This window comes from Tauraco erythrolophus, chromosome 8 (assembly GCF_009769465.1).
Source record: "Tauraco erythrolophus isolate bTauEry1 chromosome 8, bTauEry1.pri, whole genome shotgun sequence".
Lineage (NCBI taxonomy): Eukaryota > Metazoa > Chordata > Aves > Musophagiformes > Musophagidae > Tauraco > Tauraco erythrolophus.
In genome coordinates, this window is record NC_141472.1 from 37258317 (window position 1) to 37274483 (window position 16167).

At 37.3% G+C, this 16167-nt stretch overlaps 1 protein-coding gene across 1 annotated transcript in view; it reads left to right on the top strand.

Annotated features, from left to right (window-relative positions):
* MGAT5 (alpha-1,6-mannosylglycoprotein 6-beta-N-acetylglucosaminyltransferase) overlaps positions 1–16167 on the top strand; it is a 76344-nt gene that overhangs the window by 42054 nt on the left and 18123 nt on the right. Inside the window, exons 9-10 of the mRNA XM_009984222.2 lie at positions 1298–1431; positions 5239–5372. Of these exons, the coding sequence (XP_009982524.1) occupies positions 1298–1431; positions 5239–5372 (268 nt within the window). The remainder of the gene's footprint in view (positions 1–1297; positions 1432–5238; positions 5373–16167) is intronic.

Here is a 16167-nt window from a genome sequence, read left to right on the forward strand (position 1 = left end):
TTTTGGGGGCTAAATTCTTTCACATTTTAAAGCAAAAATCTTGGGTTTTTGCTGAACAGAAACGGGCCTGGAGCACAGGAAATGTTGAAGACTGGGAAATATAGCCATTTGTACTAGTAACCTTTGCAGCTTCTGTGCCACCCGTGAGGTTGTGTCTCTTCCTTAGCGTGAACAAGCCCAGTGAGACAATGTGCAGTGATAAGAGTTCATGTCTTAATAACGTAGTGGCACATGATGAAGGAACACATCCTATGTAAGTCTTTTCCAAAAATTTTGGTTGTGCCGGGCTGAAACATGGAAGGGCCAGCATTTGGAGCCATATAATCCAATTCATTTGCAGTGGAGCCAGTGGTCAGTATGACGACTGTAAAGTTCCTGTCCAAGCCATATCAAACGTTTGGCAGGCTGCATTTTGGAAACATAACTCCTAGAATCTGCGTGCTAGAATGTGTGCCCTTTTCTTCATATCAAGACTTTTTCTGCCTTTCATGTGCTTGTGGGCCCTTTTTTGAAAAGGGCCAGTTGTAAATGAGGTAGTTTTTTTTCAAGGAATTAATAGAAGTTTAAGTAAAGGATTCAGCGTAATTCTCTCATCCCAGACCCTTTGTAGTCCAATGCCAAGGTTTCTCTCAGTTGTAGACTGGTTTTTGCAGACATTTGACTTTTAGAATGTTCAAAAGTGTGTGACAAAATGTTTCATAAACAAATAAATAGTCTGTCTGACTGCAAGCATTCAGCAAATTAAACTATCTTCAGTGCTTCCTCAGTAGGTCTAATTGACCCAAAAGTCAGAACCTGGAGACCAATTACAATTGTCTAAAGACAAAGCACTATTCTGCTCTGATCTTCTTGGCATGTGGCCCTTGGCTGTTGCATTGATTTTGTAGTAATGGCTGAGAACATTAGAAAATAGATGAAGAATCCTCTCTTCTTCTGCCTAAATTCCACTTCAGAGCCCCAGGAACGTAGGTTACCACAATAGCATTCCCATAAGCTGTACCTGGATCTTACAGCATAAATTCATTCTGTAAGAACAAAGAAACCCAAAATAAGCTCTAGGCTTGCTATTTGAATGTCTGATACATTCTTGAATTTGCTGATCGTAATGTTTTTGCGAATGTAAAATGAACAGAAATATTTGACATTAAAACATATTTTCAGTTTATAAATCATCCACAGGTGCAAAAGAAACCAAGACACATCTCCTTAATTATGATAACTATGTATATATACACACATGCTTATATATACACACATATGCATATGTACCTAAAGTAAATTTTTTTTTTTTTTTCAGGTGTATGCTAAGAGTTCTGGATTCCTTTGGAACTGAACCAGAGTTTAACCATGCCCATTATGCCCAGTCTAAAGGACACAAGACGCCATGGGGAAAGTGGAACCTTAATCCACAGCAGTTTTATACAATGTTCCGTAAGTATCCCTGGATTTGTAAATAATTTAGAGATTTGAAAAGGAATGCTGTCATTGAGAAGAATTTTTGTATTATGAAAGATAAGTTTCAGGTTTAATAAAATGCTGTTGCTAAATGGGCAGAATCCCAAGTGTCAATAAGTGTCTGTAGACTCTGCAAAAGCTCTATCGTCCAGCGATCAGAAAATAACACTATCAAATTAATAGAAATAATGATAGGGAACTGTATTCTCAGGGTACCTGTGGAAAACAGTGATGGACTTCAAGTGTCAGTGAATTTGGTTTGGTTTTGCCTTCTCAAATCCTGCTATGGAGTGATAGGTTTTTGAGGAACTTGCTAGATTGCGTTTTTACAAACTGCAGTCTTGTGTTTCATCATGCTAAACTGAAGTTTGCAACTACATTGTTGTATTTCTGCCTTTTTTCCCTTAACAACTGAGCAGCACAGTTCCTTCGCTGTTTCTTTGCGTTCAATGTTAATAAACCAGTATTCAGCAAAAATAATTTTTTTGTCTCTATTTTTTTGTGGATTTCTCAAAATTTTCACCTACCTTGTTTTCATGTTGTGAGCATTCATCCAGAGGTAAACTGATCATGGTTTTTTACCAGGGGTGTATAAAGCTATTGAAAAACAAGTAGTAGATTTCAGCATTGTTGTAGATCTTTGAAGCATTGTTAAATATCTTTAAAAAAAAATTCTGTATGAATTGAGTCAGATTAAATTATTACAGTGACCTCCTCCAGCCCTAGTCTTTGACTTTATGGCACTAGGTTCTGGAATCAAAGGATTTTTCTCTTTTGCATGTTGTTGTAGTAGTTCAAGTTTGTTATCTCTGAAAGGTGCAGAAGGGTTCACCACTGCTGGCTAGCCTGAGGGTAAGTGAAGCTGAGGAAACAGGAAAGTGCATGCTGTTGTGAGCAGCAACTTCTCAGCCCAAAGAAATAGTTGCTAGTGACCAGCCCAACCTCCAAAGTTCGGTGGTCCTTGTCTGAGGCTGAGGCCAGGGCATGCACTGTTCTCTCTCATCAGACTTTGTAGTCAGCTCTTTAAGCTTTTCTGCCTTTCATAGCAGAATTATACATGCTGCTGTCTGCTTGACATGCTTTTGATTTCGGTTGCCCTGTAAAATTCTTGAGAGGAGCATATTTTGTCTGTCAACATTTGCTGTGCAAGTTTTTCCAGAGAAATATAAGTGAAAGTTGTTCCAGAGATAAAAGACTGCATTTACAGTTGTTTTGAAGCATGTAACAAAACCGGTGGTGCGGAAATGTGGCTTGGAAGTGGTTGCTGAGTTTCTGTCTGGACATTAGTAAGCAGAGCTTGCTCTGTATCCACATGATTTGCCAATATTTATTGGTTTATGTCCTAAATGGAAAAGGAGGCGAAAGCTCAATCGTGCTGTATTTAAGTAGTCCAGTTGTTGGGAAGTTTGTATGTGAGGTCCTGTTCAAGACAGCACCAAGGTCGATGATGCATTTGAGGAAAATAGTCATGTGAATACTTGTGGTCCGGCTGTGTGTCCAGCACTCCTCCATCCCACTCCATGAAATGCAGAAGAAAGTAAATCTCTAGAGAGGTCTCTGTTGTGGCAGTATAGACTACTGTTATATTCAGAGCAAATCACTTCATAATGAATTTTCAGTAGATATGAGTATATTGGAATTTCAATAAATAACCGTTTCCAGTTTTCACTCCTGGAAGTGACTGCTGCTTCTCCTTTGCGAGAAAAGTGATACAGAGATTGCAAACAAGCTCATTCTGAAGCATGACTGATTCCAGTGCTATAGATTATTCAAGGATTTTGCTTCTTTTTGTACTAGCTGCAGAAGACTCAGTGTTCTGCAGTATTTAAAGTTTATTTTTGTTTTTAGTTCTCTGCTGCAGACATAGCACCATCTTTACGGGGTTGTGATTGAAAGTGCCTGTTATGCATCAGTAAAGATTTTATGACAGACTGGAACCCTGGACAGCTTCCCAAGATCCCCAGATTCTATTATGTTTTGAGAACTCTGATTATAAGGGCAGAAAATTATTACTGAGCAACAAGAAAGCCATATTCAAACCTGTGGCATATTACCAAATGCTCGACTGTTCTCTGAGCTTTCCAAAAGTATGAGGGTTTTTTTCTCCTTTATGGTTTTTATTTAATTTCTTTCATGCAAAATAACAGCACTGGTACTTTTAAAACTGCATGATCTTGCTCAAAAATCCATCTGAGTGCTTCCTGTCAGTGATGTGTGAGATGCTGAATTCCACCAGTTCTAAGTGCTAACTTTAACAAAGGATTGTTTTTCTTTTGAGTGTGTACTGCCCTGCCTCTCTGAATGCAATCTCTCATCCAGAAATACGAAAGGATGGAAAAATGCCCTTTTTCAGGCATATTTGCAATGTGCCGTTTGCTATGCTGAATTCCAAAAAGTCCTTGGGTTGGAGTGAGTGCCTAGCTGTTGCTGAGGCATTTTTGTGAAAAAGAGGAATTGTCATTCGAAAGACTAACTGTAACAGCAGAGGGAAGTGTGCACTGTGTATAGTTTCTCTGTTCTATTGCATTATCCATTTGGCCAAATTTCAGGAATCAAAAAGCAAAACCTCATAATTGCGGTAGAATTCCTTTTTTTTTTTTTCTTTTTTAGAATTCAGACCCTAGGTTTGGCATTACATGTATCGTAAGTGCCTGGGGTGTTGTCTTTGGGGTTTTTTTTGTTTTTTTGTTTTTTTTGTTTTTTTAACTTTGCAAAATGTTCTTCTTAAGAAGCTGTCAGCTTCCATGACAGAACTTAAAAGGCAGGTTTATAGAGGAGATCCTAGTGTTTATTGCAGCCTATTTCTTTGTAAACTTGTGAGGCTATGGCACTTCTTAGAGAGGTGCAAAAATCCTATATATTGGAGTAATTTTTATATAGTTGGGATGGATTTTTACTTGAAGCCTTGAATGCTGAAGTTCATCCTTGCAATTAAACACCCTGTCTACAAAAAGAAAAAACAAAACAACAAAACTTCATTTTAATGAGCCTATAGGTCTGTGTCTTTACATGAGGAGAACAGTGGCAAGTATTAGTGGATATCACTGCTGGAAAAAGACCAACAGAGGCTAAAAATAATACAGAAAACCAAGAGTAAATTGCATATTCTTTGCATGCACTTCTTTGGCTGGAGACTAGATTAACACAACAGTGTTGACAACTTCAGTTGTCGCCTTTCAATATTTTATGATAGATGTATCTGAGTGAATTAGACAGTGAAATTTGTATCCTGATCTACATAGTGTGACTTTATAGGCTAGTAATTAGCATGGATACTTAATATGCAGTGAGTTGGATGGTTGGTGTCAGCCCTTCCAATATAGGAGGTGAACCCAAGACATTGACTAAAATTTGTTTACGACACTGAGCAACATACAGCTTTGTTAACAAGCATAAATTCAAGATTTTTTTTCCAAATTGTTGATATTGCGTCTCTGAGATTGTCAAGCTGGTTTTCTTCTGGTTCTTTTATCTATAATAACAAAAGAAAGCTCGGCATGCAAAAAATCATTATCGTTGGCCCTGGTCCAGCTACAGAATTTTTATTGCCAGAAACGAGCCAGAAAATAACTGCTTACTTCAGCAGACATATGCAGCAGGACTTAAAATTAGTAAGAACTATTCTTGATAATAAAGCAAGCAAATGTATCTCTCAGTATGAATGTGAAGGAAGTGGTCTGTTGGATAATATGTTCCTTATACCTACTTTTCTGACAACGTTCAAGCTTTTGTAACATTTAACTGGTACTTTAAAAGGTTTTGAATATGCTCTCTTTCTTACAGCTCACACTCCGGATAACAGCTTCCTTGGATTTGTGGTAGAGCAGCATCTGAATTCCAGTGACATTAAACACATTAATGACATCAAAAGGCAGAATCAATCACTCGTTTATGGCAAAGTAGATAATTTCTGGAAGGTGAGTTTTCTATACTCATATACTTGAGCAAATTTATTTTGATCAATGTAATATAGCATAACTCTAAATTTGAAAGTATCTCTTCTCTCTAAATCTATTAAGTTCTTTTTCTGAAAGTAAACATATTTAAATAAACAAATTGAACATTTTGAAGTCTTTGTGATGAGGAAGCTTCAGTCTAGATCGATGTCAATCCTTTGCTATTTATGCACACTCTTCTGATAGAATAAAATGTTTTTATAATCTTGATATCACAATAATTTTGGAAAATGCAGAAACTGTCAAAAGTAATGGGAAATTGAAGGTGTAAGAGGCTTTGTGAACTTTAGTCAGTCATAAGCAAATGTGTCTTTCAATTATTTATTTTCTTATATCTACAACTAAATCTACTACATTTTGAACTGGAGACTGTTTCACTAAATACCCTAGAAGTGTTCAATCTCATTTTATCTCTCTGAAATAATATCAGAGTTTTGTTTCTTAAATATTGCAATTACTGCATTGTCTCCTATCTGCAGACGAGAGCTGCAGAATAAAAACACCAAGGTTCGGTCATATTTTCACCAAGTTAAAGTATATTGTGTTGTTAAGCTGACATTGGTCTCTGCTTTTTGTCCACTGTCTTTTTCTGGAGCTCCTTCCAGGCTACCACACCTGGAAGTGTGTGTCTCATGCCGTTTCCAAAGAAAAACAATTACTTACTAATAACTGGATTTCTTCCAAGTTACCTCGAGCTCTGTGTGCACTCTATACTCTCTATGCCTTCCCTTCTGCCTAAAAAGACGTTATTTTAAGCCTCTTGTAAACTGAAAAAGGAACTGATCAGTACCTGCCATGCCATGCATAGGACCAAATGATACGACAGTGTGAGACCACCCATGATCTCGCATTTTCTTTCCTTTTTGATTCATTGGCATGACAATATCGGTCTTGCACAATTTTCTGAACCACAGAAGCAACATTTAGTCTGATAACTCTGATTAAACAGAATAAATTCTTGAAAAATTATAGCTACAGGTAAGTGGTGCATCTGTGACACAAAACAAAAATTGAAGAGAAATGGGAGAATGTTGCCAGTGGTAGCAAAAAGGTAGAGCTGAATGCTTTTTGGTTACTGTGTTGAGAAAAATATTTATATTAGCTGTGCATGTTCTGTTGTGATCTCTCAGGTTTATATTTGGGCTTATTGCATTAGGCCATGTAATCTGTGTCTTAAAAGGAAATTTTACTTCGCCATCATAGTAAATACTGTGACAGTTATTCTATTTGGCTTAGGGTATAGAATGACTTAGTATGCCCCGTCTGCAGAATGCTGGAGCCGAGCTGGGATCCTTTCATTCGAGTCTTTTCTAGCTGAGGCTCTTGTACTTTTAGTTCCTGATCTCATTTCTCAGGAACAGTTGCGTGTAATAATCATGCATGCTTCCTGACCTGATTTGTAGTGCATATCAGCAGAACAGCCTGTTGAATACTAGTTGGATTTAAGGAACAAGATGGTTGCTTAGTCACCAGGGGATTTTTCAGTGTCATATATATCTTTCTCCGTTCGTCCAGTCTGCATGAATCCAGAAATAAGTATTAATAGTTTATATGCCCAGAGGGGAGATTTGTGATTGCCTAGTCTGAGATTCTGTATGACACACAGGATATCCATTGGCTGATTAAGACAAAAACATGGCTTTTTGGAAAAGAACATCTAATCTTGATTTTTAAATAGTACATGATGGAGACTCCACTATTTCCTCTGGTAAAATTTTGGAATAGTTGCCTTCTCCCTTAAGACTTTGCATTATTTCTGGTACAGATTTCCAAATGGTAATTTCCAGTCTTAGTAGCAGTTATAGACTTTGTTTCCTGGACTAATGATGTTTCTGTTCTGTTTCCCGATAGGAGTATATAGGTTGAGGTCAAAGTAACCCGTAGTTGTCTCCTGAAAAGCCTGTGTATGCTGAACTGCTGAGAGCTTTGTGTGTTCTAATCCTTAAGTGTTCTCACATGTCTGTTTTCTCTGAACCTTTTCAAGATGATTCACATTCTTCTTGCAATGTGAATGCTAGAAAAGGGCATGTGGGCCATACCAGCACCAAATTAAAAAGAAATACTATATGCCTTGTTAGGCATATCCCCTTTTCACCGTTAGGAACTTACGTTTACAAGACTTCTCAGCCCAAACCCTCATATTATTTTTCACAAGTGCTGCTCTGTCCCGATAAATATTGCCTGTCCTGTTTCTTCCAATATGTATGACTTAATACCTGGCCATATTAAAATGCTTGCTGTGTGCTTGTAACATCAAGCATATTAAAACTGTAACTGGAACTTGCAGACTGTAACTGCAGTCATGCTTATGGGCACTGGTACATAAAGTGCAATCACTGCAGACAGGCTATGAATCGGTGACAGTGTGGGATGTCTTATCTGGGGTGATAAAATCCAATTCTTGTCATCAACAGAAAGCCTGAACTAATCTTGTGTCTGTGTAATTTGCTTATTTCATGTTTCCTTCATTTTCTCTGTTCACTGCTCTTTTCATGTGCCATCATGGTTTGTACGGGACCAGACTAATCTATTTATCCTGCTGCTTTTTTTTATATTGAACATGGTCAATTAATGAAAAGTGTAATCTCCATAGAATACGCATCACTGCGGAGTCTGATCCGTCATTAGAGAAGCACAGTGTGAAGGGGGGGGGGAGCGTTCCAGTCCCCAGACTGAGGTGCTTTTGAGGAATAGCAGTTGCAAATAAATTGTTTCATTTTAAACCAAACAGGTTGAAATGGAATTGAGCTATGCACAGGGCCTTTTTTCTCTGAGGGTGGGACTTGAACCGCTAACTGCCATCATGGTTTTATATAGCCATGGACATAGGTCCCTTTCTGCATCTGGGTAGACCTGTTGGAAAAAAAAAAAAAAAAAAAGTTGCTAAGTTACTTGTCATTTCATCTTTGCTGGAATTCCCCATATTCCCAGCTCCGCTGCATGGCTGGGCATGGCTAGCATGCCGCATGGCTGGCTCAGAACACCTACTGATACTGTGTACACTAACCAGGTTATTGTAGCTAGAAAATTATGAATTGCTTACAGACCATGTTGTGTCTTCCCACATCATTCAATGGGTCTAAACTCTGGTTTGAACATGACAAGTAACTGATGGAGGAATACAGTGACTGTTTCTGTCAGCTCTGCTGGATACAGAAAAAAATGTCAGCTCATGGCCTGGGACCAATGGCATTCATCCCGTGTTACAGTGGAGGAACCTAGATACATCTCGCTGGAGGTTAGGAAGGGTGTCAGCTGCAGAGACTGTAAGAAACATCTTGTTTACTTCCCTTGGATAACTACATCAGTCTTAAGTGGGTTGAGGATTACAAATAGGAGGCTTCAAAGAATTCAGCTGTATTTCTAAAGATTATTCTTAGAGGTAAGCTATCGAGGACAACATTTTCCAAGTTTTGGATATGTTTGTTGTAATCAAAGGTTTGGGGGTTTGTCTGGGATTTTGGGCAGTACTAAGGAGAGACCTATTTCTGCCTAAGTGAAAAAGAAGGAATGAATAAAATGTGAGTGAAACCCATAATGCTCTCCATTATCAAAATTGGCTTTAATTACAGAGCATTTCAATTAAAAGGGAATGTTTGAAGCTTTTCATGTTATCTTGGCTCCTGTTTCGGTCTCGGTCTTTTCTTTGTTCTTCTTCCTGCAACTTCTTGTCATACTATTCCAATACTTCTACCATTAATCCTAGAAAGAAAAAAGAGTCAAGATTCATTTTATGCTATTTGCTATTTCTTTTTTTTGTGGGGTGCTGTGAGAGAAGTCAGAATTTTACTTGCATTAGAAAATACCCATCAACGCATAACATAGTCATATGATAATTGCTTTAATTGATTGTATTATAGTGTATTGAAGTGGAGTTGCTGTAAAAATATTTATATATTTAAAGGCAAAATAATGTGTGCGTTTGTTACCAATGCCACTTGGCAAGATGGGCATTGTTAAATGTATACTGTCTGCATAACAAGTTTTGAAGAATCAGAGATGGGAAATGGTTACATGTAGCTTGTTCTCTATGGGAAAGTACATAACTGAGGCTGTTCTTACTAACAGCCTTATAGCTCCCTGTGACATATGTAATTTCCCTGTCATATGCCCTCTTCTCTGGAGTGGGAGGACGAAAATGGGGGGAAATCAGAGAGGAAAAATTATACTTCTAGGAATAGTTCTATTACATGCAGAGATCAGTGTCTCACTGCTGGCGGTGTTGCCTTTCCCTTCTTTCTGATTGGTTTTGTGTGTCATATTTAGTAACATACTTTGGCTGAACATTTCATTTCATTTTTTAAGCTAAAAGAAACATAAAGAAAGGGAGAAAAGATCCTTCTCACCTTTTCTTTCCCACGTGGTCAGTGCACTCACAAGCACAAACTTGTCTCATGGTGTGCTTATTTGGTCTTCCTCCAATTTGCAGCAGCACTGTGAGCTTATCTATTGATTGAAACTTAACCCTAGTTGCTGTCACCAGGCACCAGGAGCACTGTCCTGCTTTATGCCACATAACAAATGGAAAAGAGCCAGACACTTTAGTTCAGCGTTTCTGAAATTCACCATTTGCTTCTGAAAGACGTATGGATCAAAAAACCAAGTCAGTCAAAGCAAATGAGCAGCTATAGGTGCAGTAAACAACTATACATGTATATACACTTTTGAAGGATGACTCTCAACATTTATTATGAAAATTAAAGTTTCGTGTATTATGAAGAAAGAAAGAAAAAAATGTTTTCCATGAATACTTACCTTTCAGACAGGTCAGTGATTGATTTCTCTTTTTCCAGAACTCTGCTGCTGCAAAATGAATCAGTGAGGTTTTACAATACCAATTAACATAATCGCCTACTGGCATTTGATTATCACAAAACCAACATAACCTTTTCTTCCTGTGGTCTTACTTCCTATTTTCTTCTGTACCTCTGGACTTTTCTGTTTCAGCACTTACAGTGCACAAGTATGTCTCGTTGTTAGTTCTGGAAATTTCCATTCAAATGACAGGAAATTACTGGTTAGGCATTAGTGCACATTACATGACAGTGAAACTGTCAAATCTTTCAAAAACCTCAGTGTAAAAAAAAAAAAGAAAAGGAAGTGGAGGAGGAAACTTAGTGGATGAAGAACTGCAAGAAATGAATGAAATAGACAGAGATGAGAATAGGGAACTGAACAAGCAGGATTTCTGGCAGACCTTGAAGAACTCTAGTCTTTACTGAGATGTTTTATTCATTCTTTGTGCAAAGATTATGTACATGCAAGTAAATTTTATATATATATATATATATATGTATGTCTGCATGCTGGTGTGTATTTTATGCAGATGTATGTGGTAGCAAAGAGACCATAAATGGATATTCAGGGAAGAGCCAGAAGCATGACAAGGTTACATAACACTTCCTTTGCATATTCGATCTCTTTCCAGCTTTTTTCTGCTCAGGGAATTTTCTGAATCTGTTTGTCTATTGATAAACTAACTGCTAACAAACTTTTGAGATCTCAGTAAGAGCTGTCTTCAGAGAATTTGTCTGATCATGAGCCTTTGCAAACTTTCTTGAATCCACAACGTTCTCTGCCATGGAGTCCCTCCAATCTCTGACCTGTTGCAGGACGAGCCGTTAACTATTGGGTTTTTCTAAACCTGCCTCCTGCTAGCTTTGTTTGGCTTCCTTTGTATCAGGACATTATGAATAGTCAGTCACTATCCATGTTCTTTATGCCAATTATGGTCTCGTATTCTGGCAAGTTGTTTTTTCCGAGCTGAAGAATCGTTAATGAATTTGTTAGATTTCTGTATGTAGCAATGGAAACCATTCTGTATCTTGGATCCTTTGTCCCCCCTCTCAGAACTGCATCCAGTGTTCTTGGCTTCTTTTTGAGGAAAGGGACTGGAACCACAATAGTTTTCAAGGAGGGAGAGAACTGTGTTTCTATAGAACAGTTCTATGATATTTTATTTATTTCTCTATTCCTTTCCAAATAATTCCTATAATTTACGTGTTTGGTGGGTGGACTGGCTGCTACTGAACATTGGACTCTTTTTTTTTCATGGATTATAATCATATTTATCATAATGCAAAGTCTTCATTCCTGAGTGACACTGGTTAGCTCAAGTCCAGTATTCATATGTGAAGCTAGGACTGGTTTTCAACACATGCATCCCTTTATTTATATTGAATTTATCAGTCATTCTATTTCCCAGTCTCTTGGTCCCTTACATTACTGAGGGGGCTTTTTCAAATGCTTTACAAACCCAAATGTTCAGTATTGGGATGTTTTTCTACAACATTTTGAAGTTAGTTTCAGTTTTGCTGCTCTGAACAGTATGTATTGACTGCTCACTTTGTCACTTCTCTGTTCTCTTTTGTATAATGACTATTCATTCACAACGGTGATTCCCTTCTGTCCTGAAGAGACTTCATTCCTTTAAGAACTTTCAAAGAGTTTCTACATACTGCTTGGCTTTTTTTTGAGAACACTACCAATTTGGTGATAGAGGAATTCCTTCTACAGAAAGAATTGACTATCTTAATTCTTTTGAGTTTTTATGGTTTTATGTTTATGGCTTTAAATAAAGTTTCAGATATTTTATTCAATGTAGAGTTCACACTTGCTAGTCATGAATCGCTGAATCCTCTCCAGATCCATCTATAAATTCAGTACTCTGCATTCAGTACTCCATGGCTAGAAGTTTGAAATTTTCATATCTGAGCTCCAAGAGACATCATCTACTCTTTGTGCCTTACCACTGTATCTGTTTAACCCTCTTAATACTGCTGTACATTGAATTCTTCAGCATTTGTGCTGTCTTTTAGTTTCCCCGATAGACAGGATTTTCATTATTGAAGGATGTCTTGAAAAGTCTTTGAGAGTGTGACACTTTTCAAAAAGAGATTTTCTGATCTTATGCTTGTGTGTCAATCTCAATTGTCATACACTTTATTTACACGCCGGATTTTGGCTTACCTTGGACTTGACGCTTTGGCAGATAGGCACCCAGATGTTAGGACTGCTCAGCTTGACAGTATGCATTTACAACAAACAGAGATCTCTCCCAGTACCTATTTTCCTGTGTTACGTTTGTCGAAGCTTTATAAAATCATGTTCTGACTTTTTAAATGTAAGAAAATGAGACTGGGTATATGAGCTGTTTCACATACATTTTACAGTTTGAACGTTCAACCCATAAACCAATTTAGGACTCTGAACCAAACTCCTCCGTAATGTAGCTGGCCTGTAGTCCTGCATGTGTGGTGCTTAGTTTCATTCCGTGCCGAATTCCTGTTGTTCTGTGGGCGTACCTGAGTGGTCTAGAATTGCAAAATACTGTGCTAACCTTGGACTGACAAAGTGATGGTAAAGCAGAGTTGTAAATTTTTCGCCCTCCTACAACAAATTGAAGAAAAAAAAAAAATTTCACCTACCATACAAAATTTTAGCCCTTCAGACTGTGTCATCTTGTCAACATTGTTTTAGGGAAAGATTTATCAGACAGTTGTCATTTCATTTCTTTGAGAAAGACCTACGTTTTAAAGGTAGGTGGAAATAATTGATGAACAGTAATAACAGTTCTGCAGTCAATGATCAACAAAAAGTACTTTCCCGATTGGCATGTTTATTTTAGCTGCTGAAAAATTGTTTCAGAAAAGTTTTGTATGACTGTTACTCGCTGTTACTCTTCCATTTTGATTCTGAGGAGAAAAAAATAGCTTTTTTTTTTTTATGTGGTTATTTTCCATGCTTGAAGTCTAGATTTGCAGTATAGACAGCAGACATGGGTAAAAAGTGCAGTCTGATTCAAACTTTATAGAGAATATTGATTTTTGCATTACTAGTCAGCAACCCATGATCTTTTCACTTTGAATTCATTTTGGAGAAAGTAAAAATCTGGAGTTTGCTGTCAAATGATTTAAGATGAAAGAATATTTATATATGCACCCAAGCAAGCAAACTCAGGAAGTGGATTAACAGTTGAAGGAATGTTGGTATTTTGTTTGCAAATCACGTTTCTTGATTTATTGACTTGTAGCCTTTCTGTTTATAAATGCCATATTTATGCTCTCTCCTTTTCAAATTCAATGTTTTTAATGTTTGGAATGTATTATGTGCCCTGATTATTTTTGTGAAGTCACTTATTGCAATATATACTTTTATGATCCAAAATACCACTTTTCTACAAGGAATGTGAAAATTCAGGACTACTTAAAGGTAAAAAGAAACAAATATTAGTGAGATTTGTGTAAGGCATAAGGTGCTGACGGTATTTTTATGATACTTTATAGGTGATTACAAAAGCAGTAGCTTTTGACTCCAAGTGAATAAGAGAATAAAGGAATGGTTGTTTTGTCGGTTGTGCTTTCTGAGTTTTTGGTTGGGCTTTTTGTTTGTTTATTTCCTTCAGAAAGACTTCTGGAAAAGTTAAGAACAATTGTTTTATGTACAGGGAACAAAGGGAAGATGCTGCTCTGGGTTCCAGTTGTTCTTTAAGAATGTTATTTGATTAAAAGAAAGAAGGTTGCCCTTTGGGCCATGAGAGATTTTTCCCAGCCTCTGTGTATTGTTTTTTCATGTTTTTGCTTTTGTGGTTTGAAACCTAATTCATAAAATTTTTACATATTGATCCCTTTACTTATGCATATCTATCTATAAGGTTTCATTTGTGAGGAAAAATAATTTCTGTAAAGTCTACAGCACAGTCTACAGTAGTTATCTTTTGGAGGTGGAAATCCAGCAACAGCATTTAAAAGTCCATTATTTCTCTGAATGTTGTGGATGGAAGAACTGATGCTCTTTGGGATACAAAATATTTTATCTGTGGTTTTAGACTCTGAATCAGGAAAGAAGTCAGTCATATGGTTAAGTAATGTTCACAATTGAGGTTATGGATAGTTAATTTAATGTTTTGTTTACACTTGCAGAGATGCTTAAAACATGCTGATTTTATCTCTGCTTTTGTATTGTCTTCCTGAATTGTATTGATTGGTTATCTATTGATTTTATGTCTGCTTATATATTTTGGATTTATTAGTAATATTTATTACATATTTTTATAAGTGTAAGAGTTTAAGTAAAAACTCTTTTTAAGTAAAAACTCTCCCCTCACAAATAAATAAATAAATAAATAAAACTCTCCCCCCTTGTAAATACAGCATGGAAGCCTGTTCTTTTCATCTTCTCTTAGTGTACTCTTTTTTTTTAATCCTGTTTAACCTATGTTGTAGTCATCATGTGCTGGTATTTATATAGAGGACAGGACATGGATATAGTAGGAAGACTCACTTTGTTATTAACAAGATGATTTGGGGAATACTTCAGGTTAAATTCAAGGTCCATTGTATGTATCAGAGTGTTTCCAGCAGAATTTAAGCAACAGGCTTCACAGATACCTCTCAGAATCCCAGAGATTTTTATTGATGTCACATATAAACAGGAGACGTGAAAAATTTACATCTCTTGATCCGTTTTACATTCGTCCTTGAAAGTGGGCTAATAAAGATAAGATGGCAGCAAGGCCAGTTCAGGTCAAAGATTTAGAGAGTCCAGTATTCTGACTCCAGAAATAGCCAAAACTGGATGTGCAAAATCAGGCGTGTTTCAGAGCCACCAGAGACAAGTGGTTGCTGGACTTCTAGGGCCAAAGATTGTGCTTCTCTGTTCAGTAATGATTCATGGGTTTCCTTCCATAATTGCTTTATGAACACATATAAAGAAGTGAGAAGAGGAGGCTGAGGGGAGACCTGATTACAGCCTTCAAATACTTGAGAAAAGATGGTGGCAGGTAGGGGAAGGGCTCTTTACATTAGTGTTGGGTGATAGAACAAGAGGAAATGGGTATAAGCTTAGTCAGGGGAGATTCAGGTTGGATGTTAGGAAGTATTTCTTCTCTGAAAGGGTTGTCAGCCACTGGAATAGGCTGCCCAGGGAGGTGGTTGAGTCCCCATCCCTGGATGTGTTTAAGAATAGGGTGGATGATCTACTTAGGGATATGGTTTAATGGGGATTAGGGACGGTTGGACTCGATGATCTCTAAGGTCTTTTCCAACCTAGAAAATCTATGAAATCTATGAAAGTCTTCAGCAGTCCTACAGCCAATAATGCAGGAACCATTAGAAAGATTGTAAAGACTCAATAATTTTAACGTTAACTATTTCATTTTAAAGCAGCTAAATATTCCATAACAGGTTTGTAAGATTGTCATTGAAATGGCTAAAATAAGTAATGCAATTTTAGGTAAACCTGGGTTTGTTCTTTCTAGCTGCTTGCTTCTCATATTTTTCTGGAGTGAGAGTGCACTCATGTCATCAGTGTGTGTGATATGAGGCAATAAACTCTGAGGCAGGTGCATTGGTGCTGGTATCGGAGGCAGATGGTGTCAGCAGTACTTGTGCTTCGCTGCCTTCTCTTCCCATTCAGAACACTACAGCCGAAGTCGTGGGCTCTGTTTGAACTGAGAGCCAGGCAGGCAGGACTGCGGCGTGCCTCTAGCAACAGACCACTGCTGCATTCAGGAAACAAAACCAGGCTATTCCAGTTTTATTTCTCTTGCACATTTGCGAAGAAAAAGTTCTGCAATGGATTTTCTTTTAACAAATTATGTGATCTTCTCAACAGTTTCCTATTATGCTACTTTACAAATAATGGGAGGAACATGTCTTTCAGAGTGCTTCAAATTTGAAATAAAAAGAAATTAAAATGGAGCAAGCTTTTAGTTTTTTAAATAATTTATGTTAATTGACAATAACAGCAACCACAT